The sequence below is a fragment of the Bubalus kerabau genome, chromosome 11 (genome assembly GCF_029407905.1).
Source record: "Bubalus kerabau isolate K-KA32 ecotype Philippines breed swamp buffalo chromosome 11, PCC_UOA_SB_1v2, whole genome shotgun sequence".
Taxonomy (NCBI): domain Eukaryota; kingdom Metazoa; phylum Chordata; class Mammalia; order Artiodactyla; family Bovidae; genus Bubalus; species Bubalus kerabau.
Window position 1 is genome coordinate 58,513,697 of NC_073634.1, and position 26,084 is coordinate 58,539,780.

At 37.9% G+C, this 26,084-nt stretch overlaps 1 protein-coding gene across 8 annotated transcripts in view; it reads right to left on the minus strand.

Moving 5' to 3' along the window:
* Positions 1–26,084, minus strand: part of LOC129623203 (catenin alpha-2) — a 674,017-nt gene that overhangs the window by 246,715 nt on the left and 401,218 nt on the right. The window contains exon 1 of one of the 8 annotated variants that reach the window (XM_055540383.1): positions 11,080–11,204. The exons of 6 other annotated variants lie outside the window; for them this stretch is intronic. Coding sequence is in view for 1 of the 2 variants with exons in the window: in XM_055540382.1 (XP_055396357.1) it covers positions 10,843–10,864 (22 nt within the window). In the remaining variant the exon portion in view is untranslated. Of the gene's footprint in view, positions 1–10,842; positions 11,205–26,084 lie in introns of those variants that run through there. One more of the 8 variants, XM_055540382.1, reaches the window with a different exon arrangement.

Genomic DNA, 26,084 nt, shown 5'->3' on the forward strand with positions numbered 1-26,084 from the left:
GGCTCAGAGGTTAAAGCATCTGCCTGCAATGTGGGAGACCTGGGTTCGATCCCTGGGTTGGGAAGATCCCCTGGAGAAGGAAATGGCAACCCACTCCAGTATTCTTGCCTGGAGAATCCCATGGACGGAGGAGCCTGGTGGGCTACAGTCCATGGGGTCGCAAAGAGTTGGACACGACCGAGCGACTTCACTAAGAAGAAAATCTGTGAACTGGAAGACTGTTAAAAAAGTTAACCAAAAAGGGGGCACAAAATCTAGAGAAACAGAAGATAAGAAAAAGAAATATATAGAGAATATAGAGAAATTTTCTAACATAAGTCTTCTTAGTTGTGTATTGCATGTTTGGCTTCCTGAATCAGGTGATAAACAGAGCGTAAAAAAGTCAGTATTTGTGAGCTAATGGCTAAGAATTTTCCAGAGTTGAATAATACATGAATACTCTGATTCAGGAAGCCAAACGTACACCAACCAAGATAAGCAAAAAGAAGTCCACATTTGATCACTTCATAATAAAACTGAAGGAAATAAATGTCATAGCAAAGATTTTAGTTTAGCTACAAATAAAAAAAGAACAGCTACAAGATAATGACAAATTATACTGACAGCATCGTATTCAGTGGCAAAATGGAAGCAAAAAGACAGTGGTAATATATGCTGAGAAAAATAATAATAGGCAAACTAGAATTTTATGCCTAGCTAAAGTATTATTTAAAACGAGATTAGGACTTCCCTGTGGTCCAGTGGTTAAGACTCGATGCTTCCACTGGAGGGGGCACAGGTTCCATCCCTGCTCAGGGAACTAAGATTCCCACACGCCATGCAGTGTGGCCAAAAGTTATTTTTAACAATAAAATGAGAGCAAAAAAATGACATTTCCAGAAAAATATGAGAAAGCTTACTGCCAAGCACCTTTACAAACTAAAAGAATCATTAAATATACATATCATGAAGAACTAGGATTCACAATAGAATGACTTTAAAAGATTAATGAAATAACATGCATGAAAATATTAAAATAACCTAATTTGTAACTAACTAGCCCAAAGGAAAAAAATTTTAATGGTGTCAAACAGTAATATTAACCAGTGATGATTGTAATAGTGTATTTTCTAATAAAGATGTCCAATAGTGTTTTATGACCTCTAGTTCTTAACTTTTATCTTTTATTATAATATCAGTGATAACCCATCTTTCTAACATATATATGATTTCAATATCTCACTTTGTGTCTTTATCTAAATGTAATCCATGACAAAGTACTACTAATTTGATCTCATCACTAATTTGATCTCATCAGTATTTTAAACAATTACAAAGTCTTCTCCATTGCCAGAGCCACTGAAAAAGTGGAAAGTGAAAGTGTTAGCAGCTCAGTTGTGTCCAACTGTTTGTGACCCCTTGGGCTCTAACCTGCCAGGCTCCTCTGTCCATGAAATTCTCCAGGCAAGAATATTGGAGTGGGTAGCCATTCTCTTCTCCAGGGAATCTTCCTGATCCAGGCAGGCAGATTCTTTACTGTCTGAGCCACAAGGGAAGCCCCAAGAATCCTAATCAAATTCTCATCTCACTACCTATGATCTTATGGACATAGTTTGAGCAAACTTTGGGAGATGGTAAGGGACAGGTAAGCCTGGGGTGCTGCAGTCCATGGGGTCACAGAAAGTCGTACGCAACTTGATCCATCCAAGTCCAACAACAACCAACAACCTATGATCTTATAAGAGAGGGCCCAATCAGTCCCCAATTTTTAGGCACATTCTCTTCTTATTCACCCCATGCTCAGAAGCAAAAGCTGTCAAGTTAATCAAATCATTAGAACCAAGACCTATAATGACAGTTAATCAGAGTATGCTATTACATTAAATCACAAACTCAAATATACAGTTTTAAAGAATTCTACCTATTATGCCTTTTTATTTCTTAATCAGACATAGCCTCTTAGTGCATTAGCTTATACTACAATCAGACATAGAAAATCTTCTAGCTTTTACTAAAGAATAGCATTCTCTTTTCTGCTTCTGAATTTTGCTCTGCTTTCTCTACCCATCACTTCCCTATATTCTTTCTTCCATGGTTAGTATACACTCCTCTGACCTAAACTGATTTTACATTTCCTTTAGCTGTAGAATCTTGGCTTACATAATTCTAGTTACTCCAAAAAATACTCAATCTTTTAAATTCTCAGTGGAATATTAAACTGAGCTCAATAAATATAATTTTAATACAAAATTTTGTCCTTTTCTAATATTTTAAAAGTAGAAACCACTTACTGAGTTAAGGAAAGCTCTATTAAATAGAGTCTCATTTTTTTCCTCTATTCTGGGCAGCACAGAAAGGACAAATCAATACAGAGTTAGGCTCACTATTATCATAATAAATATTCACAATCAGCCCTAATCACAAATATCTTAGAATAACAGCTTGCATAACACTATTATTTTTTGCTTGAACTTGGCAATTTTCAAAAAATAAAATCAACCACCTATGGAAATTACAAAAGTCTAAATAATAAGAGTACAGAACTCCTGGAAGAGCTGAGTTATTTCCTCATAGACTAAAATTATTTATAAACTGCATTTCTAGTACTTGATTTTTTAAACATCTCTTCCCAGTTTCCAACAATAAAATATGAAGAGAAAGAGTGTATTGGGAACCAGAGAGTAAGAAGACAATAAATGAGCTATGAGAGGAGAAAGAAAGTTTTTCCCTGACATTCCCCCACATACACCTAAAAAGAATCACAGAATGCATCTCTAACCTACATTCCTATATTCGCATGCTCACTTAAAAGTCTATTAGTAAATTATGCCATGGGTTAAATTGCACCCCTCCCCTCCCCTCCACAAAAGCTATATCAAATTCCTAACCTCAAAGACCTTGTTTCTGACCTTATTTGGAAAGAAAAACTCTTTGCAGATGTAATCAAGTTAGGATGATGTCATACCGAATTAGATAGAGTGTGCCCTAACTCAACATGACTCGTGTCCTTATAAGAAGAGGTAAGGTACTGACATACAAGAGAAGACTGCATGAGGATGAAGGCTGAGATGGAAGTACTAAAGATGCAAGTCAAAAAAATAAAAATAAATAAAGATGCAAGTCAAGGAACACCAAACACTACCAACAAACCAACCACAAGAGCCAGGAAGGGGTAAGGAAGGATTCTCATCTTCAAGTTTCAGAGGGACCATGGCCCTGCTGACACCTTGATTTTGGACAGAAGTATAAGAGAATAAACTTTTACTGTCTGCAGTCACCCAGTTTGCGGTGCCTTATTATAGCATCCCAAGAAAACTGATACAAAAGGAGATATGTGTACCTACCGTGTGAGATACTTTTTGCACTTAAAAAATATTTTACAATGTATTCTGCATTTCAATTTTGCTCGTTAGATTACTGAAAAATTATTCAACCCCTAGACGTCCCACAAGAGTTTGAGCTGAAGTCACTAAAATTCACACTCACAGTAAAATTTTAGTTATCCAAGGACCAGCCTTTTGGAATACCAAGCTTCTCTAATGACTGCTGACCTCACAGGAGGTAGGATTACAATGTCACCAATATAAGGTGCAAAAAAGCAGCCTCCATGAGTTCCAAGGAAGAGAGATCTACTGTCAAGAGGATTTGATGCACCAAAGACTGAACTCAGTGAACTTTGAATGGTTGTCATGTTCTGATTGACAGGAATTGTCTGTGAAAAGCCATCCCTTCCATGCAAGGCAGGAAGCAGAACCAGAAGTAGCAGGAAGTTAAAAAAAAAAAAAAGGAGAAACAGGAAAACTGGAGATGCTCAGTGGCAGCATTTAGAAGCAATGCTGCGGCAGTAAGCAATGCATACTGCACTGTGCCATTCAATGATGAGAGAGTCCAGGAGGATAGGCAGTTAGTTCTACAGTATCAAGTATCCCTCCTAGCAGTCTCATCTCTTACAGCCTTATTCTCCCTGGGATATGTATGTAGAAAACACAGATTCCTCCTGCAGCAGATGTAGCAGATACACAAGGTTCGTGCATGCTCAGTCATGTCCGACTCTGCAACTCTATGGACTGTAGCCAGCCAGGCTATTCTGTCCATGGGATTTTTCCTGGCAAGAAATACACAGGGTAATACAGCTCTAAAGCCAGTAGAATTTCAGTTGCTTACTGAGCAAGGCATCCTAAGGGTATATCAAACATCCAGTAGTTCATTGTACTTGGAAACTCTGGTAGTCACCCGGAGGACTTAATAATGACTGAAACATTTGGTAATTTTCTTACCTACATTAGCGGATTGATTCTATCTACAAATTCCATTGCTATTGCAAATACAAAACTGTATTAGAAAACTGTTTTAATGAAAATAAAATATACACAGGATTTGGTGTGTAAGACTTTTGAACAAATAACTTAAAGATGGAATTTTTAATGTGATTTTTGCCTAGAATTCCAGTAAACATCAAACAATAAGTGTTTTGTAAATAGAGCAAGGTCTACTGTAATGTTTGTACTTATCTTGAATAATCCAGTGATAACATCACTGATATTTGTTGAAGGATATTCTCACTGGGTATCCATTATATGTCATGTTCTGTGCTAGGTGATAATGACAATATCAGTATTACTAAAGTATGTACTAAAGTATGTCTATCTCCAAAAACCCAAAGGTCTGATGACTACTTCATTGAAGTCATCCCTGAGTCCACTGATGAAACTGAAAAAAAAATACTATTAAGAAAGATATTAAGTCAAAGGCGTGCATGCATGTCAAGTTGCTTCAGTTGTGCACAACTCTTTGGGACCCTATGGACTGTAGCCCACCAGACTGCTCTGTCCATGGGATTCTCCAGGCAAGAATACTGGAGTGGATTGTTATTTCCTTTGCCATGAGATCTTCCCAAGGCAGGGATCAAACCTGTGTCTCCCGGGGCTCCTACACTGCAGGAGGACTCATTACTGCTGAGCTACCAGGGAAGCCTAAGTCAAAAGCTGATGATTGTAAATATGACAAAGTGATTTTCCAAAGACAGAAAATATCATTAAAGAAGGAGAGTTTCTACAGTATTTGAGTTGCTGTTCAGGAAAAACACATGACTACACTCTACTTGCAACCCATCTGTATGAAAAAAAAAGAAAAATCCGAAAGTTATTTCCTAGCAGTCATTGTCCCAGGAAAACAAATTCTAAGGCAACCACCAGAACTACCAGATTAGGTTTTTAGATATGCAACAAAAGTCCAAACATGGCATGATAGTTCATATTTACGGTCATATCCCTGAGGCATTAAGAAAATGTTTAAATAAATATTTAACAATAAAGATAACCATTAAAAACTCTGTAATCATAACAGCCATTTAAAATAAAACAAACCAAACAAAAACCATAAGTCCTTAAGAATAAAACTAAGAAAAATGTTAAAGGTTCTTAAGAAGGAAAGTATAAAACCATTGAAATTCATAAAATAAAACATGAAATATAGAGCTATGCCTTAATGATAATTGTCTCAATATTTAAAGATGGAAATTCTCTATGAATTGATGTATAAATTCTATGCAACTATAATACAACTAAATTTTAACAGAGTTCCCGTGTAGAGAAATTAACAAGATAATACTACAATTCAGACTGAGAACAAAGGGCCAATAAAGAATAGCCAAGATAACTAAAAAACAAAAGAAAAGAGATGAGGATTTGTCCTGCCAGATAATCAATATTTATTAATAAGCCATGTAATTGAGTCAAAGAGGTATGCATGCAAAAACTGACCAATGGGATAATAGAATAAAGCACCTCGCCACAGCCTAAATTTTTTGTGTAAATATGACCTATGACAAAGGGGGATAGATTGCTTAATAAATGATGCTAATTACTGGCTATGACTGAGATAAATACTGAACTAGGTCTTAATCCACAAAAAAATCAAAGAAAATGAATATTGTAGACACAAAAATTTCAAACATTTAGAAAAAGATTTAGGAATACATATTTATGATTTGGGGTTAGAAAATAATTTCTTAAGGACACACAAAACATCCAACAGAGATCAATAAACTTATGTTTTAAAAGAATTCTATGTAAAAAATAAGGAATGAACAAAATGAAAACATTAGTTACAGACAAGGAGTGAATATTTGCAAAAAATACATAAAATACAAAGTTTTCGTTTTTAATTGAACGGGGGAGCCTGGTGGCTGCCGTCTATGGGGTCACACTGAGTTGGACACGACTGAAGTGACTTAGCATAGCATAACATAGCATGGTTGATTTACAATGTTGTGTTCACTTCAGGTGTACAGCAAAATGATTCAGTTATACATACATCTATTTTTTTTCAGATTCTTTTCTCTTATGTGTGTGTATATATATATATCTTATACATACATATATATATATAGAACATTCTTTTCTCTTATATATATAAAATATTGTGTATAGTTCCCTGTGCTATACGCTAGGTCCTTGTTGGTTATCTATTTTATAAATCATAGCATTTATATTTTAATCCCAAACTCCTAATCTATCCCTTCCCTCCCCTGTTCCTTTTGGTAACTGCAGTTATGTCTTCTATGTCTGTGGGCCTGTTTTGATTTTATATCTTTTTTTTTTTATTTTAAGATTCCACGTATAAGTGATATCAAACGATATTTGTTTGAGTATCCAAAGTTTCAGTATCCAAAATATAATTATAGCTAATTTAGATGAAGAAGAACAAACAACCTAAAGGAAAATTAAGCAAAGGAATCAAAAGACTAACACGCCCAATGGCTGATAAACAGATGAAAAACCCAGCAACTGAAAAAAATGGAAAGTGAAATAACAGTAAGATACAGTTTTACACCCAAAAGACTGGGGGAAAAAATGCTAAAAATCGTGATAAAATTTAGCAAGGATGTTGGAAACAGGAAATCTCACATATAGCCAGGAGGAGTACAAATTGTTACAGCTACTTTAGAGATTATTTTCAAAATATCCAGTGAAGGTGAATGGTAGATTACCACAGGTCTCCAAAATTCAACTTTCAGTCAGCATAAAGAGAAAACAGACAGATCTAACAACAAATCACTGTCAGTTATTTTCCCAAGAAAGCAAGTTCCAAGACAACTGTTAGACGTTACACCTGTTTATGGGCTGCCTTATTTAACAATGCTACTTGTAGCTATATTCCCATAAGACACTCCTGTACTTGTTCACAAGAACAGGCACAGAAAGACTGGTTTACTTCAGCTCTGGGTGTTATAGGCAGACATTAGAAAAGCTCGAAAAGCCCAACAGTAAGAAAATAATCTGTGCATCTAATGGAATAATATATGGAACTGACTACATTCTTTCAGTAAAGATAACAAATTCAATGGTAAATGTAATTTGCAATACAATATAATGTAAATATTAGAGAGATTACAAGTCATCATATATATTATTTATAACTGAAGATATCTATTGCAAGAGGACTTTATTAAAATGATTTCAAAAAAAAAATCAAAGAGGAATCTTCATTGTCAATCTTCAATGTCAAGGCTATTCTGTGGTTAAGACAGAGAACTAGATCCCTTCCAAGAATACTTTGTTTGTATTGTATTATTGGCTCATACTTGACAATTAAAGGATGACACAGGGCACCTCAATTTGAATAGACTAGTTTTTCTGGGTGACATGCAATACAGAGAAAGAAATCAAGATTTAAGTAAATGGAATGCTTTTTCCCACCAGCCTCTGGACTACAATGGCTAAAGGATACATTATCTGGAAGAGGTCACGATTCCTGGAATGAGTTTTTAACAGACAATTTTCACCAAAATTCACTCTCTCTGAAGAGAGAGGCGTAGTGAGAGCATTGCTTTTGATCGGGAAAGGAGTCTGAGAAAGGCAGGCATTTCAGTGTAGTTAAATGAGAGAAAAAAAGGCCCTGATTCCTATGATTGTCCCCAAAGGAATCAGAGGCCAGGAATAGAGCTGAGAGCAATGACACTGGAAGACAATCATTTTCTGCTTTGCAATTTTGCCTAGGGCCAGCCCACCTTTCTAACATAACTCTGTTTTCAGCCAAGTATAAACCCTCTTGTGAGCCATGGAACTGGGTTCTACCTATTAAGCTTTGAGAAAATTCTCAAAATCTAAGGCCTAAAGATAGTCCAATAACCATAGAGTCTAAATTCTTTCTGGCGAGCTTTCTTTTCTTACTTTATTTTAAAATTAATTTTTATAGAAGTATATTTGCTTTACAATGGTGTGTTTGTTTCTACTGTAAAGCAAAATGAATTAGCCATATGTATACAGATATTCCTTCCTTTCTGGACTTCTTCTTCATCCAGGTCACCATAGTTCACTAAATAGAGTTCCCTGTCCCAAGTTCTCATTGGTTATCTCATTGGTTATACAGAGTATCAACAGTGCATATGTGTCAATCCCAATCTTCTAATTCCTCCCAACTTGGTATCCAAATATGTGCTCTCTATTTCTGTTTGCAAATATGATAGTCTATACCATCTTTCTAGATTCCTGATATATGCGTTAATATACAATATTTGTTTTTCTGACCTACTTCACTCTATATGACAGTCTCTAGGTCCATCCACCTCTCAACAAATGACCCAATTTCATTCTGATTTATACATACATTAATATGTTTACAAATATACCATTTGTAAGGGTTTAATGTTGGCTCGCATTTGAATCAGTTTCATTTCCTAAGAACAAAACAAGTAAAAAGAGGTAACTACAATCAGCAGCAATATAAGACAGAGTAAGATTTTAAAATTCGTAAGACTGTGAAAACATAATGGTTGGTGGAGAAATGGCTGGATATACAGTGGACACTGTCACATTTGGTACCAGCATCACTAAATAACCACATCAAGGCCTTGTGCAGGCACACAAGGAGCCTTCAACAAATGTTCAACCCATTTAATATTCATTGATTCAGGAACGCAAGTACTGTGACTGAATGCCGAAATGAAATTGCAGACAGGCCTGCTTTTGTTTGGATGCACATGAAGACAAAGGACCGAGGCTCCGTCTGGTCTCTTCCAGCAAAACAAAGCATGACTGAACAATCTATATAAACATAATGGCCAGAAACAGCATACCAGAACACTGACAGGTTCACCGAAGGTAAAGACAGACAAAACCCAGACCACGTCAATGTAAATGGAGTAATACTCAAGAGAGAAAGCACATTCGGCATTTAGCTGCCATAGAAATAACTTCTCAGGTAGAAGTTTAAGGTAAAAGCATAGGCAACTCTGTGTTAATGTAACAAATCTGCCAGGGCAACTGAAAGCACTTGATCAGTAAATGCTTTATAAAAATCAGGGAGGCCTAGACCCAAGTCAGAACATTCACCACAGGGATTAATCATGCATTGTTTCAGATAATAGCTAGGCAACAGTTCCCCTAGGTCCTTTAGGAGTGTTTTCTTTCTCACTATGTTGCATATTGAACGTGGCCATAGGCAATGCAGGCCATACATTTTAGAAATGCAATATGATAAGTGAGACTGAAGTTAAGGGTATATCACAGGGCAAGTGAAAATCTTAACAGGAAAATGACTACAGGCACTTAATTTTAGAGCCAAAACTTGAGGGGAGGGAACACATGTATACCTGTGGCGGATTCATTTTGATATTTGGCAAAACTAATACAATTTTGTAAAGTTTAAAAATAAAATAAAATTAAAAAAAAAAACAAACTTGAGGGGAAAGCCAAATGCTTTAAGGAATGAGTGAACTACAACTTTGTATCATATCCCTGAGAAGATTATTGGGAAAAAAATTTTTAAAAATGTCAAACATCAGAAAGAAAACCAAAGAAAATGCAGAAATTATTAATCATCTACATGAAATTTACTTTAATATTTGTAAGGAATTAGAGGCTACTATAAATAAGCAGGGAATGAAAAGAAATATTAGAATGAGAACTTTTTTTTTAATTGAAGGTTAGAAGATTGAAATTGCTCTGGTAAGGATTTTAAAAACGTGTATTTTCAGTGAATGAACAGTGAGAACAAAAGAATCCATCTAGTAAAATGACAGTAGGAATTGGAAATGAGGCATGAGGAAATAGCTGAATTACCAATTACCTTGCAACAATCTTTACAGAGGAAAAGCTGGAGTGCCATCCAAATGAGTTATCATATTTCCCAGTATGATTTTGAGTCAAATTGTATTAAGAGGAAAATGTGGAAAGAATTCAGTGCTTCTCAAGCAATGTGAAGCAACACAGACAGAAAATAACTTGTTTATCTAAAAGCACTAAAAAATGATGACATTTAAAGCCATGGACAGTAAATAAAAACAGAGAAGAGAGGAGGATCTAGTACTGAGATCTAACCTAAAAGAGTAAGAAAATCCAGCCACAAAATGAGAAAGGAATAGTGAATGACAAAGAGGTAACTGGTGTTCTCAAAGTCAATTTGTTGCAGCAAAACCACAAATGAGCAAATGGTCTTTGGTGCAAACCAGCCAAAGAGGCCTTTAAAATTAAGCAATCCTGCTTATTCTTTAGGAGAAGGCAATGGCACCCCACTCCAGGACTCTTGCCTGGAAAATCCCATGGATGGAGAAGCCTGGTAGGCTACAGTCCATGGGGTCCCTAAGAGTCGGACATGACTGAGCAACTTCACTTTAGCTTTTCACTTTCATGCATTGGAGAAGGAAATGGCAACCCACTCCAGTGTTCTTGCCTGGAGAATCCCAGGGACAGGGTAGCCTAGTGGGCTGCCATCTATGGGTTCACACAGAGTCGGACACGACTGAAGCAACTTAGCAGCAGCAGTTATTCTTTAGCTGTTACAACTAAGAAACACTTGGAGCTACACTTGTCCTTCATAAAACTAATTACTCTCTGACTCCAAATGAATTATATTCTGTACCTGGCATTCTTCTCCTCTGCATTTCCTTGCAGCATTCTTCATTTCAGAAAGGAGGTCATAGGCCGATAGCCTCAGAGACACCAGATCTGGTTATTGAGCCGCCTGACACCAGGTTTGGCCATAAATTTTGCAGAAGAATTGCAGGACTTTCCCCACTCTAATCCTTTTCACCTTCCCCAGACTACAAGCACTGTCTATAAAACTTTGCCCCGATAGCTCAGTTGGTAAAGAATCCACCTGCAATGTAGAAGATCCAGGCTCAATTCCTGGGTCAGGAAGATTCGCTGGAGAAGGGATAGGCTACCCACTCCAGTATTCTGGGGCTTCCCTTGTGGCCCAGCTGGTAAAGATCCGCCTGCAATGCAGGACACCTGGGTTCAATCCCTAAGTTAGGAAGTTCCCATGGAGAAGGGAAAGGAAATTCTCCAAGCCAGGCTTCAGCAATACGTGAACTTCCAGACGTTCAAGCTGGTTTTAGAAAAGGCAGAGGAACCAGAGATCAAATTGCCAAGATTCACTGGATCATCAAAAAAGCAAGAGAGTTTCAGAAAAACATCTATTGGGAATACCAAACCACCTGATCTGCCTCTTGAGAAACCTGTATACAGGTCAGGAAGCAACAGTTAGAACTGGACATGGAACAACAGACTGGTTCCAAATAGGAAAAGGAGTACCTCAAGGCTGTATATTGTCACCCTGCTTATTTAACTTATATGCAGGGTACATCATGAGAAACGCTGGGCTGGAAGAAGCACAAGCTGGAATCAAGATTGCCGGGAAAAATATTAATAACCTCAGATATGCAAATGACATCACCCTCATGGCAGAAAGTGAAGAAGAACTAAAGAGCCTCTTGATGAAAGTGAAAGAGGAAAGTGAAAAAGTTGGCTTAAAGCTCAACATTCAGAAAACGAAGATCATGGCATCTGGTCCCATCACTTGATGACAAATAGATGGAGAAACAGTGGAAACAGTGTTAGACTTTATTTGTGGGGGCTCCAAAATCACTGCAGATGGTTAACTGCAGCCATGATATTAAAAGATGCTTACTCCTTGGAAGGAAAGTCATGACCAACCTAGACAGCATATTAAAAAGCAGAGACTACTTTGCCAACAAAGGTCTGTCTAGTCAAAGCTATGAATTTCCCAGTAGTCATGTATGGATGTGAGAGTTGGACACATCTCAGAAAGCTGAGTGCCGAAGAATTGATGCTTTTGAAGTGTGGTGTTGGAGAAGACTCTTGAGAGTCCCTTGGACTGCAAGGAGATCCAATCCATCCATTCTAAAGGAAATCAGTCCTGGGTGTTCATTGGAAGGACTGATGTTGAAGCTGAAACTCCAATACTTTGGCTACCTGATGTGAAGAGCTGACTCATTGGAAAAGACTCTGATGCTGGGAGGGATTGGGGGCAGGAGGAGAAGGGGACGACAGAGGAAGAGATGATTGGATGGAATCACTGACTCAATGGATATGAGTTTGGATGAACTCTGGGAGTTGGTGATGGACAGGGAAACCTGGTGTGCTGCGGTTCACGGAGTCACAAAGAGTCAGACACAACTAAGCGACTGAACTGAACTAACTCAACCCACTCCAGTATTCTGGCCTGGAGAATTCCATGGACCATACCAGAAGTCCATGGGGTCCCAAAATGTTGGACACTACTGCACGACTTTCAATTTTCACTTATTCCCCAGGGAAGGAGGCACAGTTCCTGAGGCTCTAGCCTGCTATGTTCCCTCTTTGCCTGACAAAGAAATAAAGCTACTCTCTCTCTTTCCTCCAAAACATTTTCCATATTTCTATTCAGCATTGGTGCACAGAGGGCCAATATTTTGGCAACCAACTGAATCAAGTTAGAACATGGCAAGAGTGATTTCATTGGGGTGAGGAATCGTACTTCCGATCAGTGAGGGTCAAAAATAGATGAGAGGAGAGAGAGATGGTGAGAACAGATAAATACTTTGAAGAAAGTTCACTATAAAGGAGTGGAGAAATAGGGCAGAACTTGAAGAAGCATGTGTGAGTTTGGGGGAAGTAAAGTTTTTGGTTTTCCAAGCAGGGAAAAGTCACAGAAATTTCTTACTGGTGGCAATAACACAGTAAACAGAACTTTGATAATGAAGGAAAGTGAGAGGTAAGTAAAGTCCTTGAGTAGCAGGTGCTAAGATGTGGGATCTAGGACATAAAGGAAAGGACTGATATTAGGGGCAAGGACAGAACCCTATTATAATAAAAAGAGGAAAATACACATGGCTACAAAAGCTGGAAGATTGATAGATTTGCCAGTGGAAGCAACGGGAGTTCTCTCTTGATTGTTCCTATTTTCTCACTGAAATAAAAAGCAGGATTATAAGATGTAAGTGGATGGTGAAGGGAACATACCGAAAGCTTAAAGAGAAATGAGAGAGTTTGAAGTGGATCTCTTAGAAAATGAGAGAGCAGGCTGACCAGGAAAATATAATAGAATTGCCAGGCATTGCCAAGGGCCCACTTGAGGTTTATAGTCCTATTTCTGGATTTTGCCTTCATTATCTGACAGGCTTAATCCTGTTTTTGCCATGATGGATACCTGCTTCTTTTTTGTTTTCAACGTTAGCAAATCCAATGGAAAGAAACAGCCTTTTTACCAAGAGAATGCCAATAAAAATCTGTGTGAGCTCTCACATATGGGACCTCAGTCCTTGTTCAGGCTTTATCTCATTGCTGTGTTTGGGAGGATTCTGTCCTCTAATTAGCTGGCCTGTATGTCCTCCCAGGAGCTTGGGGTTGCAGTGGATTCAGCCCCGTTAAACACAAGGATATGATTGGGGAGGGTGGCATCCTATAGAAAATCACAGTACATGTTACCATATCTATCCTTATGAAGGTGGAAAACGAACTGGGCAATACAGCCAATATCCATGGTGCTCATTATTGGCATGTAATTTACTGAAAAACTTGCCAGGGTGAGTCAAATGTCATAAATAACCTCTATGAACATTTCCATTTTCTTGTTATTCAGTTGTTTAGTCATGTCTGGGTCTTTGCAATCCCATGGACTGCAGGATGCCAGGTTTTCCTGTCCTTCACTATCTCCAGGGCTTGCTCAAACTCATGTCCATCAAGTTGGTGATGCCATCCACCCATCTCATCCTCTATCATCCCCTTATCCTCCTGCCTTCAATCTTTCCCAGTAGCAGGGTCTTTTTTAATGGAAAGTCAGCTCTTTGCATCAGGTAGCCAAAGTATTGGTTTCAGCTTCAGCATCAATCCTTCCAATGAATATTCAGGACTGATTTCCTTTATAATTGACTGGTTTGATCTCCTTGCAGTCCAACGGACTCTCAAGAGTATTCTCCAACACCACAGTTCAAAAGCATTAATTCTTCAGTGCTCAGTCTTCTTTACAGTATAACTCTCATATCCTTATATGACTATTGGAAAAACCATAATTTTAACTACAGGGATCTTTGTTGGCAAAGTAACGTCTCTGCTTTTTAATACGCTGTCTAGATTTATCATAGCTTTTCTCTGAAGGAGCAAGTGTCTTTTAATTTCATGACTGCAGTCACCATCTGCAGAGATTTTGGAGTCCAGGAAAATAAAGTCTGTCACTGTTTCTTTCCCCATCTATTTACCATGAAGTGATGGAACCGGATCCCATTTTTTGAATGTTGAATTTTAAGACAACTTTTTTACTCTCCTCTTTCACTTTCATGAAGAGTTTAGTTCCTCTTTGCTTTCTGCCATAAGGGTGGTGTCGTCTGCATATCTGAGGTTATTGATATTTCTCCCAGCAATATTGATTACAGTTTGTGCTTCATCCAGCCCAGCATTTCACATGATGTACTCTGCATATAAGTTAAATAGCAGGGTGACAATATATAGCCTTGACATACTCCTTTCCCAATTTGGAACCAGTCCGTTGTTCCATGTCCATTTCTACCTGTTGCTTCTTGACCTGCATTCAGTTTTCTCAGGAGGCAGATAAGGTGGTCTGGTAGTCCCATCTATTGAAGAATTTTCCACAATTTGTTGTGATCCACACAGGCAAAGGCTTTAAGTTAGTCAATGAAGCAGAAATAGATGTCTTTCTGGAACTCTTTTGCTTTTTCTATGATCCAATGGATATTGGCAATTTGATCTCTGTTTCCTCTGCCTCTTCTATATCTAGCTTGAACATCTGGAAGTTCTTGGTTCACATACTCTTGAAGCTGAGCTTGAAGAATTTTGAGCATTACTTTGCTAGTGTGTGAAATGAGTGCAGTTGTGAGGTAGTTTGAACATTCTTTGGCATTGCATTTCTTTGGGATTGGAACAAAAACTGACCTTTCCATTTTAATACTCTTAAATTCTCTAGTTTTGAAACTCCCAAACTGGGCACCTTTGGCTGGGAACAAGAATGATCCTACAGTAACATGATTGATGATTATCATCTGTCTTCTGAAATATTCACCAGGTATATCTATTCAATATATTAAAAAATAAAGTTAAAAATAAAAACACTAAAAGAGAGAGATGGGAGAGAGTTTGGGAAAGGAATTCTGGGCTATTAGTGTTAAGAATCTAAATAATGCAAAGCTTTACAAGGAAAACACTGTAAATATGAGTATATTGGAAGTGGCTTAAGAGTTGAAAAAATGAAAAACAGTTTAAAAGTAACTATAATATACTTCAATGAAAAAAATAATCACTTTTCTTATTTTACTTATTTCCAAATTTATTTAAACACTTTTTAGTCTACCAACAAAAACCAAAGTTTACAACTCTTACAAAAATCTAATATACTGTGAGAACCCTGCACATTTGTTTGTAAGAAGGATATGGAGTTAATTTTTTTGTAAAATGATTAAGTAAAGTATAGTCATTTGGCCTGTTAGGTTCACATGGATCAAAAAGACAGTGTGATTTATGGTTTTCAACTTCATACACTTAACAGAGCAAGAAGAGAAGTGGGAATGGGAGTAACAATAGGTCACATTTGGAAATGAAAGCAATAAAAGACAAACCAGTTACCACAGGCACCTTTTTCAATTACCATGAATTAATAATTATAACATTTCATAAAAATACACCTCCAACATTACACCAAGCATGGTGTTCTGGCAGGGCAGAATATCAAAATACCTTTGGAAACTCACAGGGTAACTTTCTGGGAACTGTCAGCACATGATAATAGGAATAGGCATCAGATCAAACCCAGGCAGGTTGCATTTAATTTGTTGCCTCTGTAAACACCAGGGTCTTCCTTTTTACAGCCTGCATTTGTCATTTTGAACAGAAGCCTGGAGCTCTAGTTTTCTGCTTCCTGCCTCCAGACCAGCTTGTCAAATGCCTCAAGCCAGGAGCCATATTGCTTTCATTATCTTCCTGGGGTGGATCACAATGTCAAGTGCAGGTGAACATTAAATAAATGCTCCTGGATGCCTGAAGCCAGATCATGCCTGGACAGCACTGTGAAGCAGACAGAGTCTCCCTTTGAGAGTTCCAGGAGTCCTTTTTAGGTTTTGATTTGGAGTTTTTTGAGCATCTACTCCACTTCCTCTTTTAGAGGGCTGGCCTACCACCTGCTCCTCACCAGTTCTACTGCTCAGCAGATGAGGCTGCATCCAGTCCACGTCTTCTCAGAGCTTCTTTTCGATCCATGGACTACTTCAGAGTCAGCATGAGGACTCTTCCCTTGGGCTTTCTCTGAATTCCAGAGTAACACAGCAGGCCATAGGGCCAACTTCTACCAAGCCAAAACGAATGACAGACAGCAGCTGACAATACCCTGGATAAATACTCCATTTTCCTTAGACCTTCCAGCAGGATCTCTGAGATGGGTTTTACATTGCATCCCATAGGTTCCCAGTAACAATAGGAACTGTTGTTAGCTCCCTGATCTGTCTCAAGCATCTCTATGGATGCTTCTTGGGATTATCTCTTAATAGAACCCAGGTCTCCTACACTGCAGGCATATTGTTTCTGAGCCACCAGGGAAACCCCTAAATAAATTACTGTACTGGAATCCTTTACTCAAAGTCAGTTTCTGGGGTCACTGAAGGAGATGTGTGTGTGTGTGTGTGTGTGTGTGTGTGTGTGTGTGCACACAATCATGTCTGACTCTTTGAGACCCTATGGACTGTAGCCCGCCAGGCTCCTCTTTCCATGGGATTTTCTTGGCAAGAATACCAAAGTGGGTTGCCATTTCCTTCTCCAGGGGATTTTCCTGGCTCAGGGATCGAACCTAAGTCTCCCACGTCTCCTGCATTGCAGGCAGATTCTTTACCGCTGAGCCATCCGGGAAGCCCATGAAATAGATATACTCCAGTCAAAATCTGCTATCATTAAATAGTGTAAGCAGGTCAATTATACTCTACCATGCATTTAAGCCAACATATTTTACCTAATGTTGAATAATTTGTATCTTTAGACATCTGTCTACAGGAATACAAACTGCCCTTTTAAAAAACAGACACATGTAAACAGGTGAATGTAGGGCATTTTATAGAAGTAAGTTTGTTCACAAGGAGTAAGCAGCTTCCCAGTGTATTCTTCCTACAGATCTCTGATCATCATCAAACATAAGAGTCAGTTCCTTCAAAAATGTTTTACTTTTGAAGTGCTCAGATATCAACAGTTTCTTCAAGTAGAAACTGGATCCTTTCAAATAATTCATTGGGGCAGGGGTCCTAAACATTTCACTTACATATATCAGTAAGTCCATTAAGGAAGATTCAATTCATGCTGAAGCTTTTTGACAGTTCTTCAGTCAATCTAATTAATGTGGGCCATTCATTTGGCCAATTGTGACAAATATCCCAGTTCAGACCAGTGGTTCTTGGTTTCAGGTGTGCATCAGAATGACCCCTGCTTGTGAAAACAAACTTTCTGATTTACTAGGACTGGACTGAGGGAGAGAATTTGCATTTCTAACAAGTTCTCAGGTGACAGAGATGTTGTTAGTTGATCTACAGCTGTAGACAACTTTTATATTCTCCTTCCACACACTGCATCTTTAAATTCAATAGAGTCTTCTGCATCTCCTTCAGTAAACACAGCCCAACAGCAGACACTTTTTTCCTAGGACTTGTCTCTCTTGCTTTACTGGCTGCCTGAAAGGAAAGGCCATTACTTTACAATTGATCCTTAATATAGCTTTTTCAGTATTCTTTCTTGCTTGTTAAAGTCACCTTCTCCTTTAAGCCATCACTCTGCACAGTAAAAGGAAATTCTCTACATTCACTCAACAATGAAGGTAATTTTCTGCCAGGCAGTGAATAAGAAAGACATGGTTCCCATACTAAGTTGTATTTGCATTGTTTTGCACTGTTCTAGCTTATAAATGCACAAAAACAAAATACCACAATAATCATGATTGTATCTCAAAAATGTTGCATCTTAGATTTAGTTGGCAAAGACAGCATTTGGCAATCTGTTGAAAGTGCTGTCTTTCGTATAGAAATGAAATGCCAAAAATAAAAGACCTATTTTAATATAACAACTTGAAGGAAAAATTGTCAAATGCACAAGATCTTTAATAAAAAGAACAGATGCAGGTGGTGATTAACTTTCATAGCTTGCCTTTAACTTCATATTTAAGTTATTCTAATGTAACAATATATAGAACTTAATATATATATTATATATATATAACTTAATATATAGATCATACTATAAAAAGTAATTACTTAGGACAAGTAATCAAAGAAATAATAGGATAAACAAAAGGTATCATTTTGAAGATTCAGGAACATAATAGATTTTCCACAGACCAGATAAAAATGTGACTTTGTCTTCAGAAAATAAAACAGTAGACTAATGCGAATTCAACTCTGATTTTAGATATCTTGTATAGAATTGTTTGTGTTCACAATGCAATGCTTTTTTCATAACTGCATGACAGTGTGGTTATCATTGTCACTTATTACAGATCCTGTTTTTCCTTTCCTAAAGTTTATGTAATTTTATTTCATTCCATTTTTATTGAGATATAATTGACATACAATACTATGTAAGTTAAAGATGTACAGCATAATTATTTGACTTACATACTTTATGAAATGTTTACCAAAATAACCTGAATGAACATCCATCATCTCATACAGATTCAAAATTAAAGAAAAACAGATAAAAAGCTTTTGTCATGTGACAAGAACTCTTAGGATTTACTCATGTAACAAATTTCATATACAACATAAGGAAGTGTTAATTATATTTATCATGGTTTATGTTATCCCTGATACTTATTTACATTTTCTAATTGGACTTTTGTACCTTTTGACCATCTTTATCCAATTCCCCTGCCCATACCCTACCTCTGGTAACCACAAGTCTGATCTCTTTTTCTATAACTTTTTTTTGTCTGTTTTTGAAGACACTTTTCTAAAGAATATATGCAGATGGCCACAGGCACATTGCCACTCAAAAGATGCTCAACATCATTAATCATCAGGGAAATACAAATCAAAACCACAGTGAGCTATCACTTCATACCTGTCAGAATGGCTGTTATCAAAAAAGACAACATACAAGAATTGAGGAAGATATGGAGGAATGGGAACTCTTCTGCATTGTTGCTGGGAATATAAATTGGTATAGCCAGTATATAAAACAGCATGAAGATACTTTCCCTCTGTCTAATTCCTTTGCTTCTACAAAGTTTTATTTCTCTTGTTAAAAGATAAGACTCAAAAAAAAAAATCATACAATTATTCCCAAGGATATGGAACAATATGGGACTGCCTAGAAGGCAATGGCACCCCACTCCAGTACTCTTGCCTGGAGAATCCCATGGATGGAGGAGCCTGGTGGGCTGCAGTCCATGCTAAGGGTCGGACACGACTGAGCGACTTCACTTTCACTTTTCACTTTCATGCACTGAAGAAGGAAATGGCAACCCACTCCAGTGTTCTTGCCTGGAGAATCCCAGGGACGGGGGAGCCTGGTGGGCTGCCATCTATGGGGTCTCACAGAGTCGGACACAACTGAAGTGACTTAGCAGCACCAGTTGCTTACTGGTAAAGAACCCAGCAGCCAATGCAGGGAGTGTGGGCTTGATCTCCTGGTTGGGAAGACCCCCTGGAGAAGGAGACGACAACGCACTCCAGTATTTTTTCCTGGGGAATACCATGGACAGAGGAACCTGGCGGGCGACAGTCTATAGGGTTGAAAAAAGGGTTGGACATGACTTAGCAACTAAACAATAGTAACAACATAGGAAAAATTCCCTTTTCCTATGTAAACAGTTGTAAATGTAAACAGTTGCTTGTATAGCAAGAGTATCTAGGTGATTGCTGATTGCAAGACCCATTCTAATTCTAGCTGTTTCTTCAGGTACACAGGAGGGCATTCGACCTGGGACACTTGGATGATGTGTCATCCTTGGTCACCTTGGTCATCATCCATGTGCAAGTTTACTGCTTCTTATATTAAAGGTTTGCTAGTTTGCATTTTGGTATAAAGACGGCTGAACATTTACAAATCGATGCTTTCAAACTGTGGTGCTGGAGAAGACTCTTGAGAGCTCCTTGGATAGCATGGAGATCAAACCAGTCAATCCTAAAGGAAATTAACCCTGAATATTCATTGGAAGGACAGATGATGAAGCTGAAGCTCCAATATTTGGCCACCTGATGAGAATATCTGACTCCTTAGAAAAGACCCTGATGCTGGGAAAGATTAAGATAGGAGGAAAAGAGGGTGACAGAGGATGAGATAGTTGGATGGCACCATCGACTCAATGGACATGAGTTTGAGCAAACTGCAAGAGACAGTGAAGGACAGGGAGACCTGGTATGCTGCAGTCCATGGTGTCACAAAGAGACAAGACTGAGTTACTGAACAACAAAAATAATTTGGTATCAAAGAAATGGTTCCCCACATTCCTATGCCTGCTAATCTCCTGACTGACTCCTTCCTGATTTTCTAGTTGTGTTCAACAAAACATCCTGATTATTTGCCTTTTTAAACAATTAAAATCTATTTGTCATGTGGATAATTTTGTTTTGGCTAAATATTTTAAAGCCACCAGAGTAGCCTGAACTTTAGACATTCTTTGATAATCAAAAACAGTAATTTCCTTGAAAAACTCCACATGGCTTTATGCCATAAGCCTGAATGTATTTAATAAAGTGAACAGTGTCTCTGAAGTCAATTTAATGACTCCTCATTGTCTTCCTGTGTCTGGATATGATCAGATTACCTTCTTTCATTGAATCATGCCACTCTTTAAGCCCAACTCAAAGCTTGTTCCATTACACCTCTATTCTCTTTCCTTGATGATTGTGTTTAAAGGTGATCATACTTGTGAAATCAGAAAGAAGTCTATACACAGAGCCCTCACTGAAAGGCAACGGAAGAAGCTGAATTAGTCTAATACACCTCTCATAGAAGTGCACACACATGCATATTTTCCTGTTCCTTGGCATTACGATTTGTGACAGCAAGGGAGACCTTGACTCCTTATTCAGTCCCAGAAGACACCTGGGTAGAAAGATGATGATGGCCCCAGATGCTCCAGGAGGCCTTGAGTACTTGGTTTGGTTGAGACCAAATGTCCATTGTCTTAAGATCCCTGTAATGCCCCCCTACTCCAATTACCAGGACTGTGGGGGGTTTAAGTCATAAGAAATGACAAATACTCTTTCACTACATCATCTCTGACAAAATTCAGACTCATGTCTCGGATCCAGTACATCCTTTCTCTTTTTGCATTCAGGTAATTTTATCTGGGTATTATGAAATTTTCCTATAGACATGAATGTCCCTTAGTTTTCAATGCTTTATTTCTCAAAATAGTACTTATGAAAGAAAAAATATACCCAATATACCATGTAAGTGGTCACCTGTAGAATCTGAATGTCTCAACGAATTACCAAGTTATTTTTCCTTTTTCCTCTATAGTGGGAAGGACTAATATTCAGAGTAACATACAAACTGATGTTTCTAATATCTATTTATTGTATTTACTATGACATGTCACTTTTGTATATGTGTCTAGGATATATTTCATTAATACTATTTTTATATTTTGGGAAAGTGAATTCCATCCAGAGACCTAAACAAAGCAATGAAAAAGGAGGGAATGGCATTTATAGTTCTTCCATATAGTTAGCATAATGTCACAATATCACATACTATACAGCGTCACTATATTGTCTAGCAATATACTGATATTTACAGGATTGCAAAGTGACAATGCAATCATTCTCAAATGGTAAAGAATCTGCCTACAATGTGGGAGACCCAGGTTCGATTCCTGGTCAGGAAAATCCCCTGGAGAAAGAACAGCTATCAACTCTAGAATTCTTGCTTGGAGAATTCCATGGACAGAGGAGCCTGGCAGGCTACAGTCCATGAGGTCACAAAGAGCCAGGCAAGACTGAGTGACTAACACTTTCATTTCATGTACCCAAGGTAATGAGAAATGGATATTTGTATCTTCCTCTAAATGCTGGAGACACTTGGGAGTAAGTTCCTAGCATCCTCATTTTTTTTCTCTACCTTTCTTTCGTAGATCAACCTGGCCATCCCTAAGGCTCTAAATATCATCTGTATCATATCTCCTAAGTTTCTAACTCCATCCCTTACCTTGTCTATAATTTCAAATTCTTATTTCCAATTACACTTTTATAACATTATTTTTGTCAGAACCTTAATCTTAGTCCCAAACTGAGTTCTCTATTCCATCCTCTCCCCTACTGCTCAAGTTTAATCCACATCTTGTCTTTTTTCAGTAATGGCACAACTATCTCCCTGGCTACTCAAGCCAGATAAATGGGAAACATCTTTCATTTGTCTTTCCCCTCCTTACTTCCATGTTCCATATATATCAGCCTTCTCTTAATCACCACTGCCAACATTTTGAACCATTTCCTCTCTCACTAAAACCATTCAAAAACTCAAACTGGTGCTTCACCATTTCACCCTCAATACACTTTTCAACGTGGCAGACAATAATCTTCTAGAATTTTAAAGCCTGTGATGACTGTAATACCTTCTGTTGAACTTAAGGCTGAACTCTTGCTGAGCTCAGCAAGCTTACTGAAGGCTTGCTGACTCCATGATTCGGCTCCTGTTGCCTACTTCCACCTCATTTTGTTTCTCTCCATCTTGCTCTAACTCCAGCTATAATAGCCCAATTTCATTTACTAGAGCTCAGCAAAGGTCTTCTTCCTTAAGACTCTTAGTCCTCAGGCTTTTTTTCTGCCTGAAAAGCAACTCTGTCCCTCTTCTTACCATAATCAGCTCTCTTTCAGTCTAGAAATGACATATGAAAATACAACTCAGGCTGGCCATCCTTGGTCATCCTCTCTGAAATAGTTCTCTCCTCTTATCCAAAACCATAGTACCTTATTCATTCTGTTTACTTTAGATATCACCTTATTTTTGTTTACTTGCTTCATATCTGTCTCTGCCCACTGGATTCATACTCTTGGAGGGTAGAAGCTAATTCTGCAAGTTAGTCACTATCACCCCTTCCCAGCAAAATGGTCTGCATATAGTAGGCATTCTAATAAAAACAATAAGAATGTTATACAGTAATAAGTATGATGATTATAATATCAGTCTATTTGCTCTTAATAAGATATTAACACTGTTATCAGTGTTTTGTGTGTATTAACTCATTTAAAGAGATAAGTACATTGATTATTCCTCTGTGAGCACAGAGCAGTTAAGTACTGGCTAAGTCATAAAGTACTGTCTTAGCCACTGGCTAAGCAAGTGGCAGAACAGGGATTCAAATTTTTGTGTTTTGACCCCAAACACCCAAGCTCATAACTATCCTACTAGGCTACTTATTGAAACATGAGGTCAAACAACAATCAAGGAATCCAAGGATAGTAGAACATATTTAATGAAATATATAAATACAAGACACAGGGTTTAACAAAAGTCAAGGAATTTAAAGCCAAAATACATTTAATAGTAATAATTTTTTTTTAAAATCGTGAACTTTTTTGATGATTCAGTACATGGGTCATGAAGCATCTCAGCATATCATAATGATTATTAGGCATCTATAATAGCTAAGAATGTATAATACAAGCCCAGTCTCACTTGATTCTGTGGAATATTCTTTATTTTTAAAATATCTTGTTCAAGATCCTTCAGTCTGATTTTTACTTTGTGCTAAGTCGCTTAAGTTGTGTCCAACTCTTTGTGACTATGGACTGTAGCCCAAAAGTCTCCTCTGTCCATGAGATTTTTCAGGCAAGAATACTGGAGTGGGTTGTCATGCCCTCCTTCAGGGAATCTTCCCAATCCAGGGATTGAACCCATGTCTCTCATGTCTCCTGCATTGGCTGGCAGGCTCTTTACCACTAGCACCACTCAGAAAGCCAATTTTCACTTTATATGAGTTCAAAAGACAATGCCAGGTATTTGACCAAACTAGGCTAAATTTGGAGAAAACAGGAGTATTATTACTCCTGAATAGTTTGCAGACTCACAGCATTGGGACAGCAGGTCTGTTTCTTCAAAAGCAATCTGGAAAGATACAACATGGCTTGCCATGTCCTCAAACTGATGTCTAATCCTCAGACTCATTGTGGCACTCTTAAAAACACTATATAACCCCAAAGTAGCCATGGATACACTCATCTACTGGCTCATATAACTACTAAAAGTTATTCCCAACCAGGGTGACCCATGCTTGGGGTATGATAATTTCAAAATCAATTAGGAAAAAAAAAAAGATGGAGGGCTGTATTTGTCCTCTGGGTAATTCAGAGAAACCATATTTGGCAACAGCAAGTTGTGAAAACAACATTTATCAGCATCAAAACCAGGCTCCAGAGGAGATCTGATTTGGGCTCTCAGATGCTCAGAAGTTGAAGCATGGCAGGTTGTTTGAAAAGATAAAGACTGGACTCTGCCTGTTTTCATTTCTCCCTACAAACTTTTTCAAGATCTTATCTCATTTCCTTTCCCTCTTTAAAGTGTGCTTTCGATCTTCTTTCCAAAAGAGACACAGCTCCCTGGATTTATCACTATTTTTGGCTTCTTAAAAGGTCTTTATGTTTAATCCTCAGGAGTAAACAAACTTCTTCAATCTCTCTAACTAAGACTAAATATAGAACCAGATCTTAGGGTTGTTATCTACCCAGAGCACCTGATGGCATTTGGGAGGTGGGGATGGGAAAGGGGACTTAAAAATGATAAACAGCTTAGTTTTCCATGTCATTTTCTATAACTAACAATATCATATACAACAATATCCCAAGGAAACATGATTAATCTGTGGTTAAATATTTTAAAATTATTTAGAGTTACAATTGAATAGGAGTTTGACCCCATCCATAATCTAGGGACATTTAAGCTTCTCTCCCTTTTCCTCTGATTGTAAGAGATACTCCATCATAAACTCCATGAGATGGGTTGGTTCTGTCTTTTAAATAGCTCATATTCATAAGATTTAAAATGTAAAGTATTTTTATTGTTCACAGACTTAATAAATTTTTATTGACTGCCTATTATTCTTCTTATTAGGTTCTATGTTGTTGTTGTTTAGTTGCTAAGTCATGTCCAACTCTCTTTTTTGACCCATGAACTATAGTCCACCAGGTTTCTCTGTCCATGGGATTTTCCAGCAAGAATACTGGAGTGGGTTGCCATTTCCTTCTCCAACAGATCTTCCCAATCTAGGGATCAAACCCACATCTCCTTTGGCAGGTGGATTCTTTACCATTGAGCCACCAGTGAGGCCCATACTCAGCAATAAAATAATCAACAGTCATGGCTCAAGCTCTGACTAATAAAACATTTCAGTGAGGACAAGGCACCCTGCTCTGATTCTTTAGTGGGAGAACCTGACAAGGGTCATCAAGAAAGTCATCTCTGAAGAAATTATTTTTTTACTGACATCTAAAACATGAGAAGACTTCCCTGGTGGTCCAGTGGCGAAGACTCCACACTTCCATTGCAGGGGGGGCACAGGTTCAATCCGTAGTAGGGAAGCTAAGATCCCAAACGCTGCATCAAAAGGTCAATAAACAAATAAATACATAAAAACATTAGGAGAAAAAAAATATATCAGGAAAAAGACCAGCATATGACAGGAAAGAGCCTATGGAGGTCAAAGGATTGAAGATGAGTATGATTGCAATCTGATCAGGGAAGGTGGTGGGCAAAGTAGAGAGGGAGGGTATAAAGTGTGTCCTAAGGATCTGGGAGGAGATGAGCCACATGTGGCTTTATAGGCCACACTCAAGAGTTCTGTCTTTATTCTAAAAATACAGAGAGCCCCCTCACATGTTTTAAATTGGAAGCCCAAGT